Source organism: Leptodactylus fuscus, chromosome 8 (genome assembly GCF_031893055.1).
Source record: "Leptodactylus fuscus isolate aLepFus1 chromosome 8, aLepFus1.hap2, whole genome shotgun sequence".
In the NCBI taxonomy this organism is placed as follows: domain Eukaryota; kingdom Metazoa; phylum Chordata; class Amphibia; order Anura; family Leptodactylidae; genus Leptodactylus; species Leptodactylus fuscus.
The window spans coordinates 27,568,870-27,586,853 of NC_134272.1; the positions used below are offsets into that span (position 1 = coordinate 27,568,870).

The 17,984-nt window shown below is 41.7% G+C and overlaps 1 protein-coding gene across 2 annotated transcripts in view; it reads left to right on the forward strand.

Moving 5' to 3' along the window:
* The window catches only part of LOC142216862 (voltage-gated delayed rectifier potassium channel KCNH8-like), a 322,754-nt gene that overhangs the window by 125,867 nt on the left and 178,903 nt on the right, over positions 1-17,984 (forward strand). For both annotated transcript variants that reach the window (XM_075284942.1, XM_075284943.1), the window contains exon 2: positions 16,921-17,154. In XM_075284942.1, coding sequence (XP_075141043.1) covers positions 16,921-17,154 — 234 coding nt within the window. The remainder of the gene's footprint in view (positions 1-16,920; positions 17,155-17,984) is intronic.

The window sequence follows — 17,984 nt, forward strand, 5'->3', positions numbered from 1 at the left end:
CAATCCAGCTCCAGCCCCTCGTACTTATGCAGCAGTGTAAGACGCTATACTGAATAACCAGGCAAGCGACAAGAAACATTTGTCAGGCAGGCGATGAGGACCTTACTTAGTTTTGGTATTGCAAGTTTCCTTAGATCCTGGTTCCAAAATTTCCCAAGCAAAAGACTAATAGGGACACTTAGGAGACAGGTTTAGGATAAGCTAGGGCAATTGTTGGGACAATTACCCTATAGTACCTTCAGCAATAACTTACAAAGGAACATATTATTGAATAACTCTACTTGAACTCTACCTGTTAGTCTAATCCACAAGCATGACCCTTCAACATTCATTTTATTTTATCCTTAAAGGGTTGTGCTAAGTTTTGACGTTATCTACTATCAATCTCGAGAATAGTGATCCAGTTTTCCTGCACTGGGTACAAAGCTCGACTATCTCCAAGAATGGAGTGGCACTGCACATGCTTGACCAACCCTTTAGATTGGACCCTTGATATTGGATCGGTTGGGTTCCCAACAGTTGGACCACCATCAATCATGAAATTATCCTCTATCCTACCATTGGTGTATTACTTCCAACCTTGGTACAACCCCTTTAATAAAAGTTTGCTTAAATGAGATGAAATATAAATATATATTTTTTTATTATTATTATTCAAGCTTTACATTTACCAAAGAATCCCCCATTTACAGTGATCAGAGTTTTTCTGATGCTTTGGTGTTCCATCTGTCATTGAAGAGGCTCATGGGACATATGAACCCATGACAGCTCTTCCCAGAGGTGTGAGGGCTTTTCCATTACTACAGTCAAACTCATCCCACAAGAGCTCAATAAGGTTGAGATCAGGAAATTGTGCTGACAGTCCATGAAAGATAACTCTCCAATTCCCGGATCACATTGAATTATTAATTTTATTTATATACCAATATATTCTGCAGCACTTTACAAGTCAGAGGGTTCATGAACTGTCAATATCAAGCATTACAGAGCAACAAATTCATCAGCATGTCAAACAATAGGAGGGAGAGCCCTAATGACAACAGCTTCTGATCTATGAGATAATAGGGGTGACACATGAGGGACGGTGATGGTACACTAGGAAGGTCCGCCATCTATTATAGAAAAGATTGTATAAATAATGCTGTGTCAGTGCACAGATACAAAGTGCAAGATCTCACTGGTGCAACAACTGAGCTGTGATGTTCTGCAGCCTTCAATTAGGATCAAGAAGGAGGCACAGGGCAGGGTTTGGTGACCATAGGCTTGGTGGACATAGATTTGCCCACTACACACTTAAAGGGGTTGTCCCATCTCAAGGATCCTATCTATACTGCTAGATTATGTGGATTTAAGATTTTTCCAAAATACATTGCTTCAGTAAAACTGCTTTGTTTGGCTACTATTTGAGATTATTCAACTCATTGTTTACAATGCGTTTCCATAGCAAAGGACCTAGGAATGATCTTATCTCTCCACCCAGGACAAGTGACATAGCTCTCAGGAGGGGAGGCGGAGAGCTGAGTGCTCGGAGGGAGCTTGTATTTCTGAGCTGTTTATCTCCCAGTTATCAGGTCAGCTAATTGAATTTTTCTGATAAGGGCTGGAACAGGGAGTTTGTTACCGCTGTATGTAAACGCAGACCTAAAACTGAGTTTATTTCAAGCTGACTTTATTTCAAGCTGACTCTTGGTCCTGTAGCGGGATTCTCATCACCTATCAAATCCAGCTCTGCTACATCAGCTTTATATTGTGCATCTTCCAGTGATACTGTGCTAATATATTTATAACCATCCCTCATTATTGACTGCAAACATGCACTGCTATGAAGAGAGTTAGCAAAGCAAGTGAAAACCCACCCACCAATTCACTGAGAAAACCAGGAAGTGAACAGAGCACACAGCCTGTGGGTGAACAGGCGAGTTGGGAAAACCCCTTTAGACCTTTTTTGCATAAAAGCTTTATGTAGTACATGGGGCTATTAGTTTAATGGGCAGAGAGAGACTGATCAATTCCTCTTATCAAAACAGAAAGGATTCTGTTCAACCATTCTGCCATTTTGGGCAGAAACCTGGCAGATCCCATTCTAGTCTATGGTGCCATGGGTTTCCGCAGGTAATTGCTTTTAAAGCAGATTGGGTTCCCGTTTTTTGGGACCCAAAGAACAGAAACTAGATGTGGATCTAGCGTGCCTGGGGTCTCATATGTCTAAACCAGGGGTAGGGAACATACGGCTCTGCAGCTGTTGCAAAACTACATCTCCCAGCATGCATACTTGCTCTGCTGTTCTTCGAACTCCCTTGGAAGTGAATGGAGCATGATGGGAGTTGTAGTTTCACAGCAGCTGGAGAACCAAAGGTTCCCTATCCCTGGTCTAAACTTTCCTGGAGAAGCCTAGTTGTTGACCACTTTCATACAAGTTTGTAGATTTCTTTTTCTATGACCTTTCTTATTCCAAACTGTTTAAACCCTGACATTTGTAGACAATCAACACTTCGTTGCTCTCATCTCTACTTACAATCGGCCGTGATGAATAGATAGACTTGTACCTTTTCATCTGCGTGCTTTAATCAACAGTCTAGTCATAGCAAAGCCGCCATTTCCAGCTTTATATTGATAATTATAGTAGAAAAACGCTGTTATTTCGTTGGAGTTTCTTGGTAAAATCAAAAGCTCCTTGGAAATGTGGCTTTTAGGCTGATTTTACGCACACCATTTATGTGTAAAACATAGGTTTTTGTCATTTTTCATGGCATTTATCACAGGCTTTTTTTTTTTTTTTTTGCAGCCAGATGTTAATTATTAAAAACAAAAAAAACCCTGCATAATTCAAGTGACAATAAGAAACTCCTTAATCGTAGTCCTTCCTCCTCTGCTACATCTTTTATACATGTACTCGCTTTGTGTTTACTGATAGAATCTGTTATATGAGATGCAATAGCTCTCCACTTTTACTGAAATATTACAGTGAATGCTGCTCATAGGTGTTGTACTACTACATTGTGCTGAGCCTATAGCTATAGTATGGTGCGTTACTGTTGCAGCTATAACCCGGAACTAGCTTCTGCAGGTGTAAGCTGTAATTCTGTTTTGGCAATTGAGCCCCTCATTCAACAACCTCCTAGGCAGAACACTAGAATAATCTCCCTCTTGCCCGAACCCGAAGACCCTGGGAAACCGACTGACGACCCCCTACATTGCTGCACACACTGTTATGCTTCATAGTGGCCCCTGCACAAAGCATTATTCCACATAGTGTCCCCTGCACACAGTATTATGCCCCATTGTGTACACCCATTGTGTACAATTCAGTGTTGCTGTGCCACCGATGCACCAAAGTTCAACCAACAACATTAAAAGTGGCACAGAACAGTAACCCAGATCTTTCAATGGCTCTCATTGTGTCCTGCAGCAAGTTATAAGTGTCAATTAGTGTCAGCTGAAGTTTTCTACATCTGAGTGTCTTCCACGTTGCTATAGAACAGGGGTAGGCAACCTTTGGCTCTCCAGCTGTTGTATAACTACAACGCCCAACATGCATACTGGCTCTGCTGTTTTTGCAACTCCCATAGAAGTGAATGGAGCATGTTGGGAGTTGTAGTTCCCCAGCAGCTGGAGAGCCGAGGGTTGTTGACCCCTGCTATAGAGTGTTAGCCTTCACCAGTATCTATGTGTGTCTCAAGGCCTCTGTTAACCTAGATTCACCCATGTAACTGGGTCCATGTGTGCGTCTGATTTTGCTGCCTGAACAATACCGGGACAGGGACTATATTCACTATAGGACATTGTGTCACTAGGGGGCAGGGATCATGGATAACTACTACGCTAGGTGTTCCTTTTCTAGGACTGAAGCCAGATTTTTATTTTATTTTTTTAAAGTACAGAATTCTCTAGGTATGTTGCTTTTTCTATAGGTATCTCTATTGGACTTAAAGTCATCAAAAATACATATACAAAATGATAAAAAATTTAAAAATTAATCCAATAAAACAATACTAAAAATGCATTAACAAGCTGATTTCTTTAAAATGCAAGAAAAGAGCAGCGTGTAAAGGAATCCCTAAAATAGACTGAATGCAGTAGAGACGCGATCTGGCTATTGTTCCCTTTGTTACGGGCTCGTAATGATTTTCCATATGCGACTAATGAAGGTGTAGATCACAGTAGACAGCACATAAGAATCGCTCGCTGCTGCTTTCTCTCCAGTATAACTTGTTTATTTCTCTGCATTTCTAAGCCGAGCTGCGAAACTTCTGGTCATAACTGATCTAAACCATTTCACCACACAAGGGATTTATTTCGGAGGAAATTCTGCACCATATGTGTCCTATAAAATAGATCATCCATCTGTCCTGGTTTTCTAGGGACAGGCCTTTATGGTTTTAGGCAAACTTTAACCAGGACACTAAAACGCTTCAATTCCACGCTTACAGACAGTGTGGACATCACAGCAGATACTGGAGGAGAAACGTCCTTTGTTTATAGCTATTAGGAAGGGAAATATTGGCGAGATGTTCCTTTGAGACGTCATTTTGTAAGTTTATTTTGATTCTCATCCTTAATGTTTTTCTTTTCCGATTTTGGAGACGTACACACAAATATAAAGACAGATTCCAAGGGGCTCGCTTGTTTCAGCATCTTATTGCATTGCTGAGGTCCATTGTATTATCCATTCATTCTAACAGGCTCTGGCGGACATTCAAGAGCCAAGAGGTCAAATCCATTCAGCTGTTTTATACCAACTAATAAAGTACCTAGCACGCATTTCCTAAAAGGGTTTATAGCAAAGGTGTCGGTAACTAGATGGGCACCTTAATAAATTTGGAGAAAAACCACTTTGAAATTGTATACAATTAGGTAGTTGGGGCATTGGGTGTGGGGCTTCAGGTCCTGGAGCACTGCTCTTAATGCTCAAGTAGAATAGGTGATGTCATATCAGTGGGAAGATCAAGTCTTACTGCATGGGGTGGTGCAGATTTGAGATAGTAAGCATCTGAATGGCAAGTGCAGGGCTCCAAAGAAATGAAGACGAAGCCCCCATGCAACAACTGATTCATTTGCATAAGACTTGTTTTTCTTCAAATCTGTAAAAGTGACATACATAACAAAGGTATTTTATGTGTTGTTTATTACTGTAATATACTCTGTAACCTGGTGATGACAATTGAATATACTTTGGGGGGGGGGGGGTATTGTAGGCTCCTTAAAAGTGGTCTACACTGCAACCCAGTTAAAAGGGAATCCCCTATGTTCCGAGCACAGCACCATCATCCCTAGTATTCCTCCTCACACTTAAGTGAAGACATCCTCCTCTTCTTATTCTTCACTTTGGGTACTAGAGTATAGTGCATGCGCAGGATTTGCATGCACTGTACTGAGGAGAGCTGCTGCTGAGGCAGTAAAGAATAAGAAGAGGATGATACCTTCATATGCAGGGGCGGGTAACAGAAGGATGAGGTGGAATACTGGAGATGACAGTGCTGTGCTTGGAGCACAGGGGAAACGCCTCCTGTGCTCCATACACATTTGCATATAAGATTAAAGTCTTCATTTCAAAAAAGGCGTTGAAGAAAAGATAAAGATACAGTAGGTAAGACTAGAATAGCCTTGTCATCTTTGAAATTTGGCCAAATCTAATGATAGACTCCCTTTAACACCTTACAACATGAAAGCTGATAAGTGTCTCATCCCACTGTTGGGACGTCCACTAATCATGGACAGGGTCCCCTGGAGCAGAGGTTGTGCATGCTAAGCACCAGTCTGTGGGACAAATGGAGATAGCCAAGTAGAGCATTTTCCTCTATTCAAATGTTTACCCCCATTCTCTTGAGCAATGGGGGTCCCAGAGGTATGACCACCAGCATTCAGACACTTATCACCTAGGGGTGATGAATTGTCATTCTGAGAACACCAGTTTAAGGTTCCCTACTTGACCTCTGAATTCTGATGGACCATTCATGTTCCTGATATATGACACATTCAAAGTTCAGACTAGTAGACACATTGTCTCAAAGCAAAATACAGAAAGTGGGATATTTTAGGTTCGTCCGCCTTTCATCCCTGATCAAAACCCATATTTGCTTGATTAAAGTTTTATTATTTTTTTAGGTCCACCTTCTTAAAACTCATTTTCTTTTACACATATGAGCAGCAATACAATATGGCTCCAAGGGAGATAATGACCCTAATTATGATTCACAAAGTATTATTATAATCACAAGATTTCTTAGTCTTATATGGAAACAATCCTCTTACTAACAGTAATTAATGACAGACTAGACCAAGAAAATTACTTGACTTAATTGCATTTAAATAATCCATTGTTATATCCTTCCCAAATTCTGCACGTCCAGCTATAGTCTCAGTGAAGTAAGAAATTACTAAAACAATGGCATTAAATATGAAATACATTCTTTAGATTTCTAGTAGAATGCCGGCAATTCAAGGAAGTGGGCTGCGGATTTATGAATAATTAGCATCATTTACAATTCCTGTATGGATACGAGATATATAGAGGAAAACTTTCTCAAAATTAAAGACTAAATGAGTCATTGACCTGCTTTATTTTTGGCTAAGGTCCCACGTAGTGAGATGCAGTTTTGAATAAGAAAAATACTGCAAAAACGCATTGCATTTTGAGTTTTTACTGTTTTTTTTCCTCTGCGTTTCTTCCCCTATTAAATCTATGTAGAAAATGCTTGCATTTCTGCAGCTAAAATTAACATGCTGCATTTGTGGATGAGTTTAACCATTTCTGGACCACCCATTGGGTTTTTACATCCAGAAGGTGGTTGCCTTGTTCTGAAAGAGGTACCGGTATGTCCAAGCAGATTTCAGCAGCTGCACAAAACTCATGGGGAACTCAGGACTCCGCATTCTCTTAGGTTAGATGGAATTTTTAGTCCCTAATGCATCGGGATAGCCTTAGGAAAGGCTATTCTTCTCCTACCTTTAGACGTCTTCTCCGCGCCACCATTCCGTAGAAATCCTGGTTTTCGCCGGTATGCAAATGAATTCTCTCGCAGCACGGGGGGGGGGGGGCAGCGCTCAAACAGCACTGGGGGCATACCCAATGCTGCGAGAGAACTCTCCAGCACCGCCTCCATCTTCTTCAGGAACGTCATCTTCCTGTGTCTTCATAGGAGAGTCTGATATTAATGAAGACTATACAATACACTAAATTGTGTATATGATGCCCTAATATTATGATCCAAGGCCCACAAATAATGACACAAATTCAGACTCACGACTGCCAAATTCTACCTCTGTAACTTGCCTTCTTTCTGTAGTTCTTTTCTAAAATTAGAACGTATTTTAAACTGAACAAAATGTACATCAGTTCCCGGGATGATTCTCAGCCTACTGAAACACTGATGTCTATGACAATCCATGCACAGAACCCACGCTAGCAGCAAATCCATCCAGTATATGGCAACCGAAATGCAAAAGAGACGTGTATATAGCAAATGAAGAGCTGATCAGTGGATGCCTATTGTATGCTATTTCCCAGGAAATCACATTATTCTATTCAGTCTGAAAAGACACAAAAGCAAAAAGGCAGAAGAGTCCCATACACATCGCAGAGATCCTTGTGTTATTAAGCTAGACCTGTCACATAGAAATCCTTGTAGCGGTAAAATATGAATGTACTGAACGGAAGAGATAGTGAAAGGAATAGGAATATATAAGGTATTTGTGGTATGACTTGAGCAGTAACCTATTGTATATAGAAAAGTGATCATATGTGACATGGCTTAGAGCACCAAATAAAGTATGAGCCTATACCAGCCATTCTGTATTGACTAGTTCTTACTGGCATATGCTCAGAGGGACAGTGGCTGGCACAGGGCCCGGGACATTAGAGGGCCCGACGGCAGCAGTTACCGCTGGAGATTTTTTTTTAATAGGCTGTTACCTGCTGGAGTTACTGGGCCGTATTTGCTTAATGATCCTCATTCCTGGTCATGGCTGCCAGTGCTTCCCCTTCTGCAGAGGCGGCTGCGAGCAGGAGCTGGGATCAGTAAGTGAGGCTGCGGAACCGCAAACCCCACAAACACTATCATTATATTTGGGGCAGGGTCTTTTCAGACCCCTGAGTATAATGATCGGAGGGCTAGGAGAGGTGAGGAAACATAAAAAAAACCACTGTCATTTACCTCTCCTGGCTCCAGAAGGCTTCAGGCCTACTTGGTCACGTGGACCTACAGACATCACGTGGGCCGGGTTGGCATCCTTGTGCGTCGCTACACAAGCCCGTCTCAAGTGACGTCTCTTCCATCATTGAAGATGGATGACGTCAGCAGGAATGTGCTGGAGCCTAGGAGAGGAAAGTAACAGTGTTTTTTTATGTTTATGTCCTCCCCTGGGTCTCCAGTTATTATACTCTGGGGTACTTTGTTCTGGGATGACTATGGGACATAATACCATGTGTAGGGGCCACTATGGGGCATAATAGTGCGTGCAGGAATATGGGGGATTGGGAGGGAGGCGAAGGGGGGAGATTGGTGGTTGGAGGGAGCCATGTCAAAAGTTTACCACAGGGTCCCGCCATTCCTAGTTACGCCACTGCTTATACTCATATGCTTGAAGAAAATTTCTGTGATTTATAGCCATGTCTACGATCAATCATTTTCATATTAATAGTTTATGATGTTTGGGGCTTATTTTTTATGCTACAGAGCTATAGATGCCCTATATCTTTATAGATTTTAACCCCTTATATGTCAATGTTAGAACTTTAATGATGACTCCTATTCAAGAGCAGATTGGATAATGTCTTTGCTGTTTTATATCATATGAAGCTAGGGTCAATGTGGATGACTGGTGAACATCCAGCTCCATACACTATACAGCAAATTCCTGATCAGTGGGGATGCCGGGTGTCTGACTGGTATTAATCCAATACTGATGACTTATGCTATGGAGAGGCCATCGATATCAAGACTTAGGCAGCATTCACCCTGAGTAACGCTGGTGTTTTTTGTGCTTATTTGGGCACGTAGCGTCGCGTTTGCGCCATACAACGCTACCGCAAAATAGCGCGGTGCAAACGCGGCGCAAACACGGCGTCTACGCGGCATTTACATGGCGCTATGTGCCCAAATAAGCACAAAAAACACCAGCGTTACTCAGGGTGAATGCTGCCTTAGAAAACTTCTATAAGGTTAAATCCCAACGTTGCGGAAATACAGCTGTTTTTGTTGTGATTTTTTGAGCCAAAGCCATGATTTACTACAAAATGAATGGAAAATATACAAAAAGTTCTTAGCAGCCACATCTGCAACTAAAAATAGTCTTGTTTCCGCAACGTAGGTTCTTAGCCCAAGTAACAATCCCTCTGACAAAGAGGCGTCTGTGCACCTCATATGGTGGCTGGATTTTACTAATAGACTTACAATATAATACACCACAGTACATTGTATTACTGGTCTATTAGCAAATTGAAAAGGGTCATTCATGACCTAACAGAGTTGGATAGGTCATAAGATCAGTCAGGGTCTGACATCACACTGATCAATTGTTTTGGGTACTGAATGCCCCATACAATGTATACAGCCAGAGGTGACTCTGCTCCTATTGGAGTGAAAGGGGGCAGAGCTGGAGTTTTTGGCACTACTGTACCAGTATACAGAGCTCCATACACTGTGTACAGTTTTCAGTCCCATAAAAAGCATGGCATGTCTCCATTGTGTATATTGTGTTTTATATTTTAGACATGGGAACAATACACATGTTCTAGAACAGTGGTTCTTAACCGGGGTTCGATCAAACCCTAGGCCCTATGCATGGTTCTTTTTGTGTACCTATGTCTTGGATTTGGAAAAAAAAAACATATTTGACTTATCACTAAAGAAGGATTCGGTGAATGTGCAGATGAAACCGGTGGATTCGGTACCTCAGACAAGGTTAAGAACCACTGTTCTAGATACTTCACATATAATACTGAATGCTGAGACTTTAATTACCGATCTACTGTCTGTTAAGAGACTTTTTCCGAGACTAACCTTTCCTCAGGATAGTCCATTAATATCACATCAGTGGGGATCAAACGCCAACAATCCTCATAGATCAGCAGTTGGGAGAGTCTGCAGCATTCAGATGAGTGCTGCCATCTCTTCAAGGAATACCAAGCCCAAGATTGTATATTGTGTATTGTTGGTGCTTGATATTACCGTTCAGTCCCATTCCCTTGAATGGCCAAACAGTCCACATGACATAGACATCACTGTCCTTACCAGTGACATAACTAAAGTCTTGTGTGCCCTGGTGCAATATTTTGTCCAGGACACCCTACCTAAGTCAAGATTATAATAAAATAGAATTTTAACTAAATAGCTGTCAGAGAAATATTTGTTTGTTAGTGGTATAGACACACAATGAAACCTAGTTTGATATTAGACATGGCAATACATGCCAAGTACTACATTTTTGTTAGCTTGGTCGCATATTATGGAATGAGCTTCCTTAGGTCATGGTGACATCTGGAAATTGTTGCCAACCATATCATCTCATTAGTGCTCGGAGATTAGAGATTCTATGCTAAATGTCTGCTCCACAGCAGGTCACCATGTCCCATCCAAGCAAGGACATCAGTAAACTGGACAACGCTCACGGAATGTCTTGTTGTAGGAGCGAGTTTACTTTCAACCATTTTTCATCTGCTGCAAAATAAAATATCATTTTGCAGACTGGATATATATCATTCACAGAGTCTATAAACCTCCTCCAGAATTACAGACTATAAAGTACAAAAAAAATATAGCCATTCCTGGAACTGCAAAATGATGAAAAATACTGAATGTAGCAAAAAGTAACTACACTTTTATTTAAAAACTCAGATCCATCTAGAGGGTATGTTTTTTTGGGGTTTTTTTTTGGTTTAAGAAGTTCTGGTACAATGAAGATGTTAATCTTACTGACATGTTTGCATGTCAAGAATATATTATCTTAAAGGAATTTTCCAGATAAGTAAAGTGTGTTTTTTGCAACATGGGGCTTCGACCTAAAGGGATTTTTTTTCAAGTTATTAATATTAGATCAGTGGGAGGCCAACATATAGTACCTCCACCGATCAGATATTCTCTATACCTACAAGATGTCTTAATCATCATAAGCAGTCATTCTTTACTGTAAGAGCACTATGGAATTCTCTGGCACAAGATGTTGTAATGGTTGATACGTTGTTCATGAGGGGTCTGAATGTCTTTCGCTGGATATAGTCCCACAGAGGTATTGAAGCTGATGTTGAGGCATATTCTGTTAAAAAATCAGCTCCAAATCCCACCTGGCATCTGAATAACATTGAAGCAGGGAAGCAGAGGCAAGGCAAGAAGTGTTCTGCTTATTCTTCAACCAGATTCTCCTTTTAAAGGGAGTCCATCATTGGCAATAGCCATTTTTAAGTAAACGTATCTTTGCATAGCCTTTAGAAAGTCTGTTCCAGGAATACCTGTTATTGTTTAATTGGCACTGGCGTTTTTGAATTAGCCCAGTTTTAGTGATATGCAAATTATCCAGCACAGAGCACCAGAAGCCTTCTAAGTATTCCTTGAGGACCACAGCATCATCTGCCTTACGATTATCCCCGCCTCCTTCTTTACATAGGATTCCTCCTCCTATAGTTCTTCACTGCTTCCAGAGGGCAATGAGAAAGGGAAGGCTCGTCCATAGACTAGTACTGGGGGAAGGGGGCGTTCCTCACAGCCTAGCGTCATGTTTGGGTAGTAAGGAACACTCCCTCTGACAGTACAGAGCTACGGACACTACTGTCAGGAGGGGCGTTCCTCATGGCCCAGCTAGACTGTCAGAAACACCCTTTCGACAGTGAATAGCTATTGGTAACTGCACCAATAGCTCTTGCTCCAGGACACATAACAGGAAAGCCAACAGTGTGCTGAATTCAGTATACTTTCTAGCAGTATATAAAATCACATGTGCCTGAGGACATGAAAGGTCCTTTTTAAGAAATGGCAGTTACAGGAAAAGTGGAGGTCAAGATAAGGTCTGGAAGACCAAGAAACATTTCAGAGACCGCTTCTTGTAGGATTGCCAGAGTGGCAAATCAGAACCCCACTTCACTGCAAAAGAACTTCAGGAAGATTTAGCAGACTCTGAAGTTGTGGTACATTTTTCTACTGATCAGTGATATCTGCACAAATATGGCCTTCATGGAAGAGTCATCAGAAGAAAACCTCTACTGTGTCCTCACCATTCAGCATCAGAAGTTTGCAAAAGAACATCTAAACAAGCCTAATGCATTTTGGAAAAAAGTCTTGTTGACCAATAAGGTTAAAATAGAACTGTTTGGCCACAATAATTAAAGGTATGTTTGGAGGAAAAGGGTACAAAATTTCTGGAAAGAACATCTCGCCAACTCCAACTATTAAGCATGGGGGAGGATCAATCATGCTTTGGGGTCATGTTGAAGCCAGTGGCACACTGAACATTTCACTAGTAGAATGGATTCAATGAAATTTCAAAAAATTCTTGAATGAAACATAACACCATCTGGAAAAAGCTGCAATTGAAGAGAGGAGGAGGAGGGTGGTTTCTACAAATGGAAATGGCCATTTCGAATACCACGCTACCATAGGAATGAATGGGAGCGGCCAGCGCGCAGGGGGTTAAGCGACCGGACGCCGACTGCGTCCATTCATTCCTATGGAGCGAGGTATTTGAAACGGCCCATTTCAAATACTATTCACTCATCTCTAATAATGATCCTAAACACACGTCAAAATCCACCATTGACTACCTAAACAGGTGTAAACTGAAGGTTTTATCATGGCCCTCGCAGTCCCCTGATTTGATCATCATTGAAAATCTGTGGCTAGACCTCAAAAGAGCAGAGCATGCAAGACAAGCCAGAAAATCTCATAGAACTGGAAGACCTTTCCAAGGAAGAATGCATGAAAATCCCTCAAACAAAAATTAAGACTCTTGGCTGGCTACAAAAAGCGTTTAAAAGCTGTGATACTTGCCAAAGGGGGCGCTACTAGGGACTAACCATGCAGGGTGCCCAAACTTTTAAATCTGGCCATTGTCAACAGATGAAAGACTTTATAACTTTCTGATGGACCAACAAGAGTTTTTAGAAGAGAAGATAAATTTTCTGACAATAAACTAAGAACAGACAGGATCAGTTACTTGTAGAGCCCTCAACCCTTTTTGTATTTTATCCACATATTTACAGCATCCTCATATGCAATGTTCTTCCCTGAATACCAAATAATAGGGTGTGCAATAATACATTCACACGCTCTTATCCATGAACAGAAAGGATTATACAGCGCCAAAGCAATTTGCAGATAGAGAATTCAATCTAAGAGCTTTATTCTAATATTGGGCCTCTTTAAAATATGCCGCACTTCACATTGCATTAACATTCAGCTACTTGTGATGTTCCACAGCAACTACAACAGGAAAAAGCTTTTAATTTTCCTCTATGAACATTTGTTTCTGAACTTTGTAATGCCTTAGTATTAGCTTGCGCCATGAAAACAAAAACGATAAAAATTTGAGAAGTTTGTAAAATTTTCACTTGGTCTTACATATTTTTTCAGACATAAACACGAGTTCTTTAAAGTAAACTTTTGCTGCTTCTTTCTGTAACGTCTTTGTCTTGTTGCTATGTTTCATCTTTATATCTGCATTTTAAAGGCGGCATACTGTGTGATGTGCTGTAGTAGAGCAGGCGGTCAGGGTTGGGGGCATGTTTTGAAGTCAACAAGCAAAGCAGATGTTGCCTAATATGTAATGTATGACATTCTATAAAATACTTTTTTTTACATTAGATATAGATCAAGAGTGTTCATTCTTCTTTTAGGATCCTATGCTAGATATACAAGACATCTAAGGACCCTGTGGGCAAAGACTGTCTTATACATAGACTCCAGCCATCAAGACTCCATCCACAGTTAAAGTCATGTATCTCTTTAACCCCTTATAGAAAGTCTGTGAGCAGTACATTTAGAATAAAACCAATTACCATGCCATGTAGAGGTGATGCTACAGTTTCCAAATATGATACTAATTTTGTTTCTACATTTTATTTTGTTTTCAATATGGAAATAAATGGTGGTATCAAAGCTCTGGGCACATTTTAGATGGAAAAGGAAGCTGTCTGCTTCCCGCTCCATTCACTGGTCTGCTTCCTGCTCCATTCACTGGTTGCTTCCTGCTCTATTCACTGGTCTGCATCCTGTTCTATTCACTGGTTTGCTTCCTGCTCTAGTCACTGGTCTGCTTCCTGCTCCATTCACTGGTCTGCTTCCTGCTCCATTCACTGGTCTGCTTCCTGCTCCATTCACTGGTCTGCTTCCTGCTCCATTCACTGGTCTGCTTCCTGCTCCATTCACTGGTCTGCTTCCTGCTCTATTCACTGGTCTGCTTCCTGTTCTATTCACTGGTCTGCTTCCTGCTCCATTCACTGGTCTGCTTCCTGCTCTATTCACCGGATTGCTTCCTGCTCTATTCACTGGTCTGCTTCCTGTTCTATTCACTGGTCTGCTTCCTGCTCCATTCACTGGTCTGCTTCCTGCTCCATTCACTGGTCTGCTTCCTGCTCTATTCACCGGATTGCTTCCTGCTCTATTCACTGGTCTGCTTCCTGTTCTATTCACTGGTCTGCTTCCTGCTCCATTCACTGGTCTGCTTCCTGTTCTATTCACTGGTCTGCTTCCTGTTCTATTCACTGGTCTGCTTCCTGCTCCATTCACTGGTCTGCTTCCTGCTCTATTCACCGGATTGCTTCCTGCTCTATTCACTGGTCTGCTTCCTGTTCTATTCACTGGTCTGCTTCCTGCTCCATTCACTGGTCTGCTTCCTGTTCTATTCACTGGTCTGCTTCCTGTTCTATTCACTGGTCTGCTTCCTGCTCCATTCACTGGTCTTCTTCCTGCTCCATTCACTGGTCTGCTTCCTGTTCTATTCACTGGTCTGCTTCCTGTTCTATTCACTGGTCTGCTTCCTGCTCCATTCACTGGTCTGCTTCCTGCTCCATTCACTGGTCTGCTTCCTGCTTCATTCACTGGTCTGCTTCCTGCTCCATTCACTGGTCTGCTTCCTGTTCTATTCACTGGTCTGATTCCTGTTCTATTCACTGGTCTGCTTCCTGCTCCATTCACTGGTCTGCTTCCTGCTCTATTCACCGGATTGCTTCCTGCTCTATTCACCGGTCTTCTTCCTGTTCTATTCACTGGTCTGCTTCCTGTTCTATTCACTGGTCTGCTTCCTGCTCCATTCACTGGTCTGCTTCCTGCTCCATTCACTGGTCTGCTTCCTGCTCCATTCACTGGTCTGCTTCCTGCTCCATTCACTGGTCTGCTTCCTGCTCCATTCACTGGTCTGCTTCCTGCTCCATTCACTGGTCTGCTTCCTGTTCTATTCACTGGTCTGCTTCCTGCTCCATTCACTGGTCTGCTTCCTGCTCCATTCACTGGTCTGCTTCCTGCTCCATTCACTGGTCTGCTTCCTGCTCCATTCACTGTATGAGAACAGTTGATCAATGAGGGTGTCGTGTGTCGGACCCCCACTGATCTGATATTGATGCACTATCCTTAGGACAGGTCAATGTTTTTAGCCAGAAACCCCTTTTAGTTTGCCTTGTGAAGGGAAATAAAAGTAGAGAACCAGATAGAATCCTTTTTTTTACTGTTTTAATACTTCTGAGGTTTAGCAAAAATTTAAACTTTGAAGATAATAAAAATATTGTACTGTTAAAAAAAAAAAAATACTGTACCATTACAGACTACAAAATAAATTGTGTGTAGTCTGGTCCTGTAGTCATATTCTGTTTTGTCTGTCATACATTTAACAACAGCAACAGAAATTTTGTAATGCGCTTTTCTTACCATGGACAATGGATTTAATATCTGAACAAAAAAGCAGAGGACAGATATGAGCGAGTATGACTGCAGGAACATAATATACTGATACAGACATATAAGTATATTGGTGAACTGTAAACCCAAAATGTGCCAAAACCCAAAAAATAAAGTTGGATTAAAAAAAAAGCAAGAAAAACGAGGTTGTTTAGGTGTCCATGTGTTCATAGAAAATGGAAAAACTAAAGAATAAGGAGAGAGATGAACAATAGTAGAAGAGGGATGATGTTGCAATAATATGGCAATTGCTCGGAGGGTCAACAATACAATCTAGAGCAGGGGTGCCCAATACGTCGATCGCGATCTACCGGTCGATCGCAATGGACGTATGGGTCGATCGTGGGATGCAGCCAAGGATCTCCGGGGTCTCCTTGTTCACAGTGCAGGCTCAGAGTCGACTCTCAACCTGCGCTGTGAACAAGCACTCCGGACACTTGCAGGCCGCTCTTAGGGATGGAAGGGGCCGGGGTGCTGCTTGTTCACAGTGCAGGCTGAGAGTCATCTACGGACACTGGCAGGTGCGGCTGCCGCACCCCCAGCCTGCCAGTGTCCAGAGATAACTCTCAGCCTGCGCTGTGAACAAGCAGACAGCGGGGATCCCTGGGTGACCACAGAATGCCGCTGTCTCCTGCTCTCGCGCTCCGCCCGCCCCTGCCCACATGCCTGGCCCCACCCACAGACACACCCGCCCACAGGCCCGCCCCGGCCCCGCCACCAAAAAGTGAGTAGTAGATCTTTCGACTTGGTCATGTTATAAAGTAGCTCACATGCTGACAAAGTGTGAGCACCCCTGATCTAGAGGCAGTTTTATGGTCCAGCAGTTACAATATATAGTGGGGAGATGTTTTTAGACCATCTAGCAACACTTCTAGGGGATTTTAGAGGATATAATTTTACATGGTTCCATTTGACCATCACAAATATTGTACATGGTACAATAATTGGATTAACTTGCTCAAATTATATCGTTCCAGCTGATAAATCTACAAAAACATTCTGGAAAATTTCACTGACGCATATTTTCTTGTGTTATTTTCAGACAGCAATTTTGTCTTGGGAAACGCTCAGGTGCTGAACTTGTTCCCCATCGTCTATTGCTCAGATGGGTTCTGTGACTTGACTGGGTTTGCTCGGGCTGAAGTGATGCAGAAGAGCTGTGCCTGTAAGTTTCTCTATGGCCAGGAAACCAGCGAGCAACTCAAGGTGCAGATTCAGAAAGCTTTGGATGAAAAAAGAGAGTTTAAGACCGAAATCATTCTCTATAGGAAGACTGGTAAGTCATAAAATGCTTATTTTAGCAATTTCGGAAAATTCATCATGTCCTGTTTCGAGCAATAGATTGTGAATGCCCGTTCACACATTGTATGTTTTACTTTGCTACATTATATTAAGATGGAATTATTAATTATTGATTGATCAGTAAGACTATACGAGACGGCTAATGTTATCAATGTGCCTACTTCAGCATACAGTAGGAAAAAGCTCTATTTGTTCTTCTCTAGGATGTGCTAGGTGTAAGGAAATATTCCAATATATCATCATATATATTCCAGTATGCCCATGGAACAGTACTAAAAATAAAGGATGAATTAATAAATAATAAACCAAATCAAATAGGCAGTGCGAACCTCTTCTTAATGTGTTTCCATCTCAGGCGTTCAGTACCTTGCATAGTATCTGCACTCCATAGTTGGCTATCGAGATTCCTGGCCATGACTTTGTCATTCAGGAATTAGATGCCTTTATGTACCCACTGCTTAAAGGAATATGATATAATTAATTAGTGACACAATTAATGACACAAATGTTACCAGAAAATGGAAAGCGGTATCGTTTAAGAATGCTGTAATACAGCACCAAAATCTGCAATGGGGCTTCCAATTTTGTAGCAGTCTGCAGACTCTGAGCTCTATGGGGCCATGATATACTGAACATTTTACTCTGTGGAATCCAACAGAAAAGGTTCCTGTGTCATGTTCCATTGGCGGCTGTATTACCAGAGTATTCTCCCATATTAAGATGTATGTATCACTGTAATACAGTGTAAAAGAGGGGCAGAATAGGATGACCATCAGAGAATCTGCCACTACAGGTAAGGCCTGG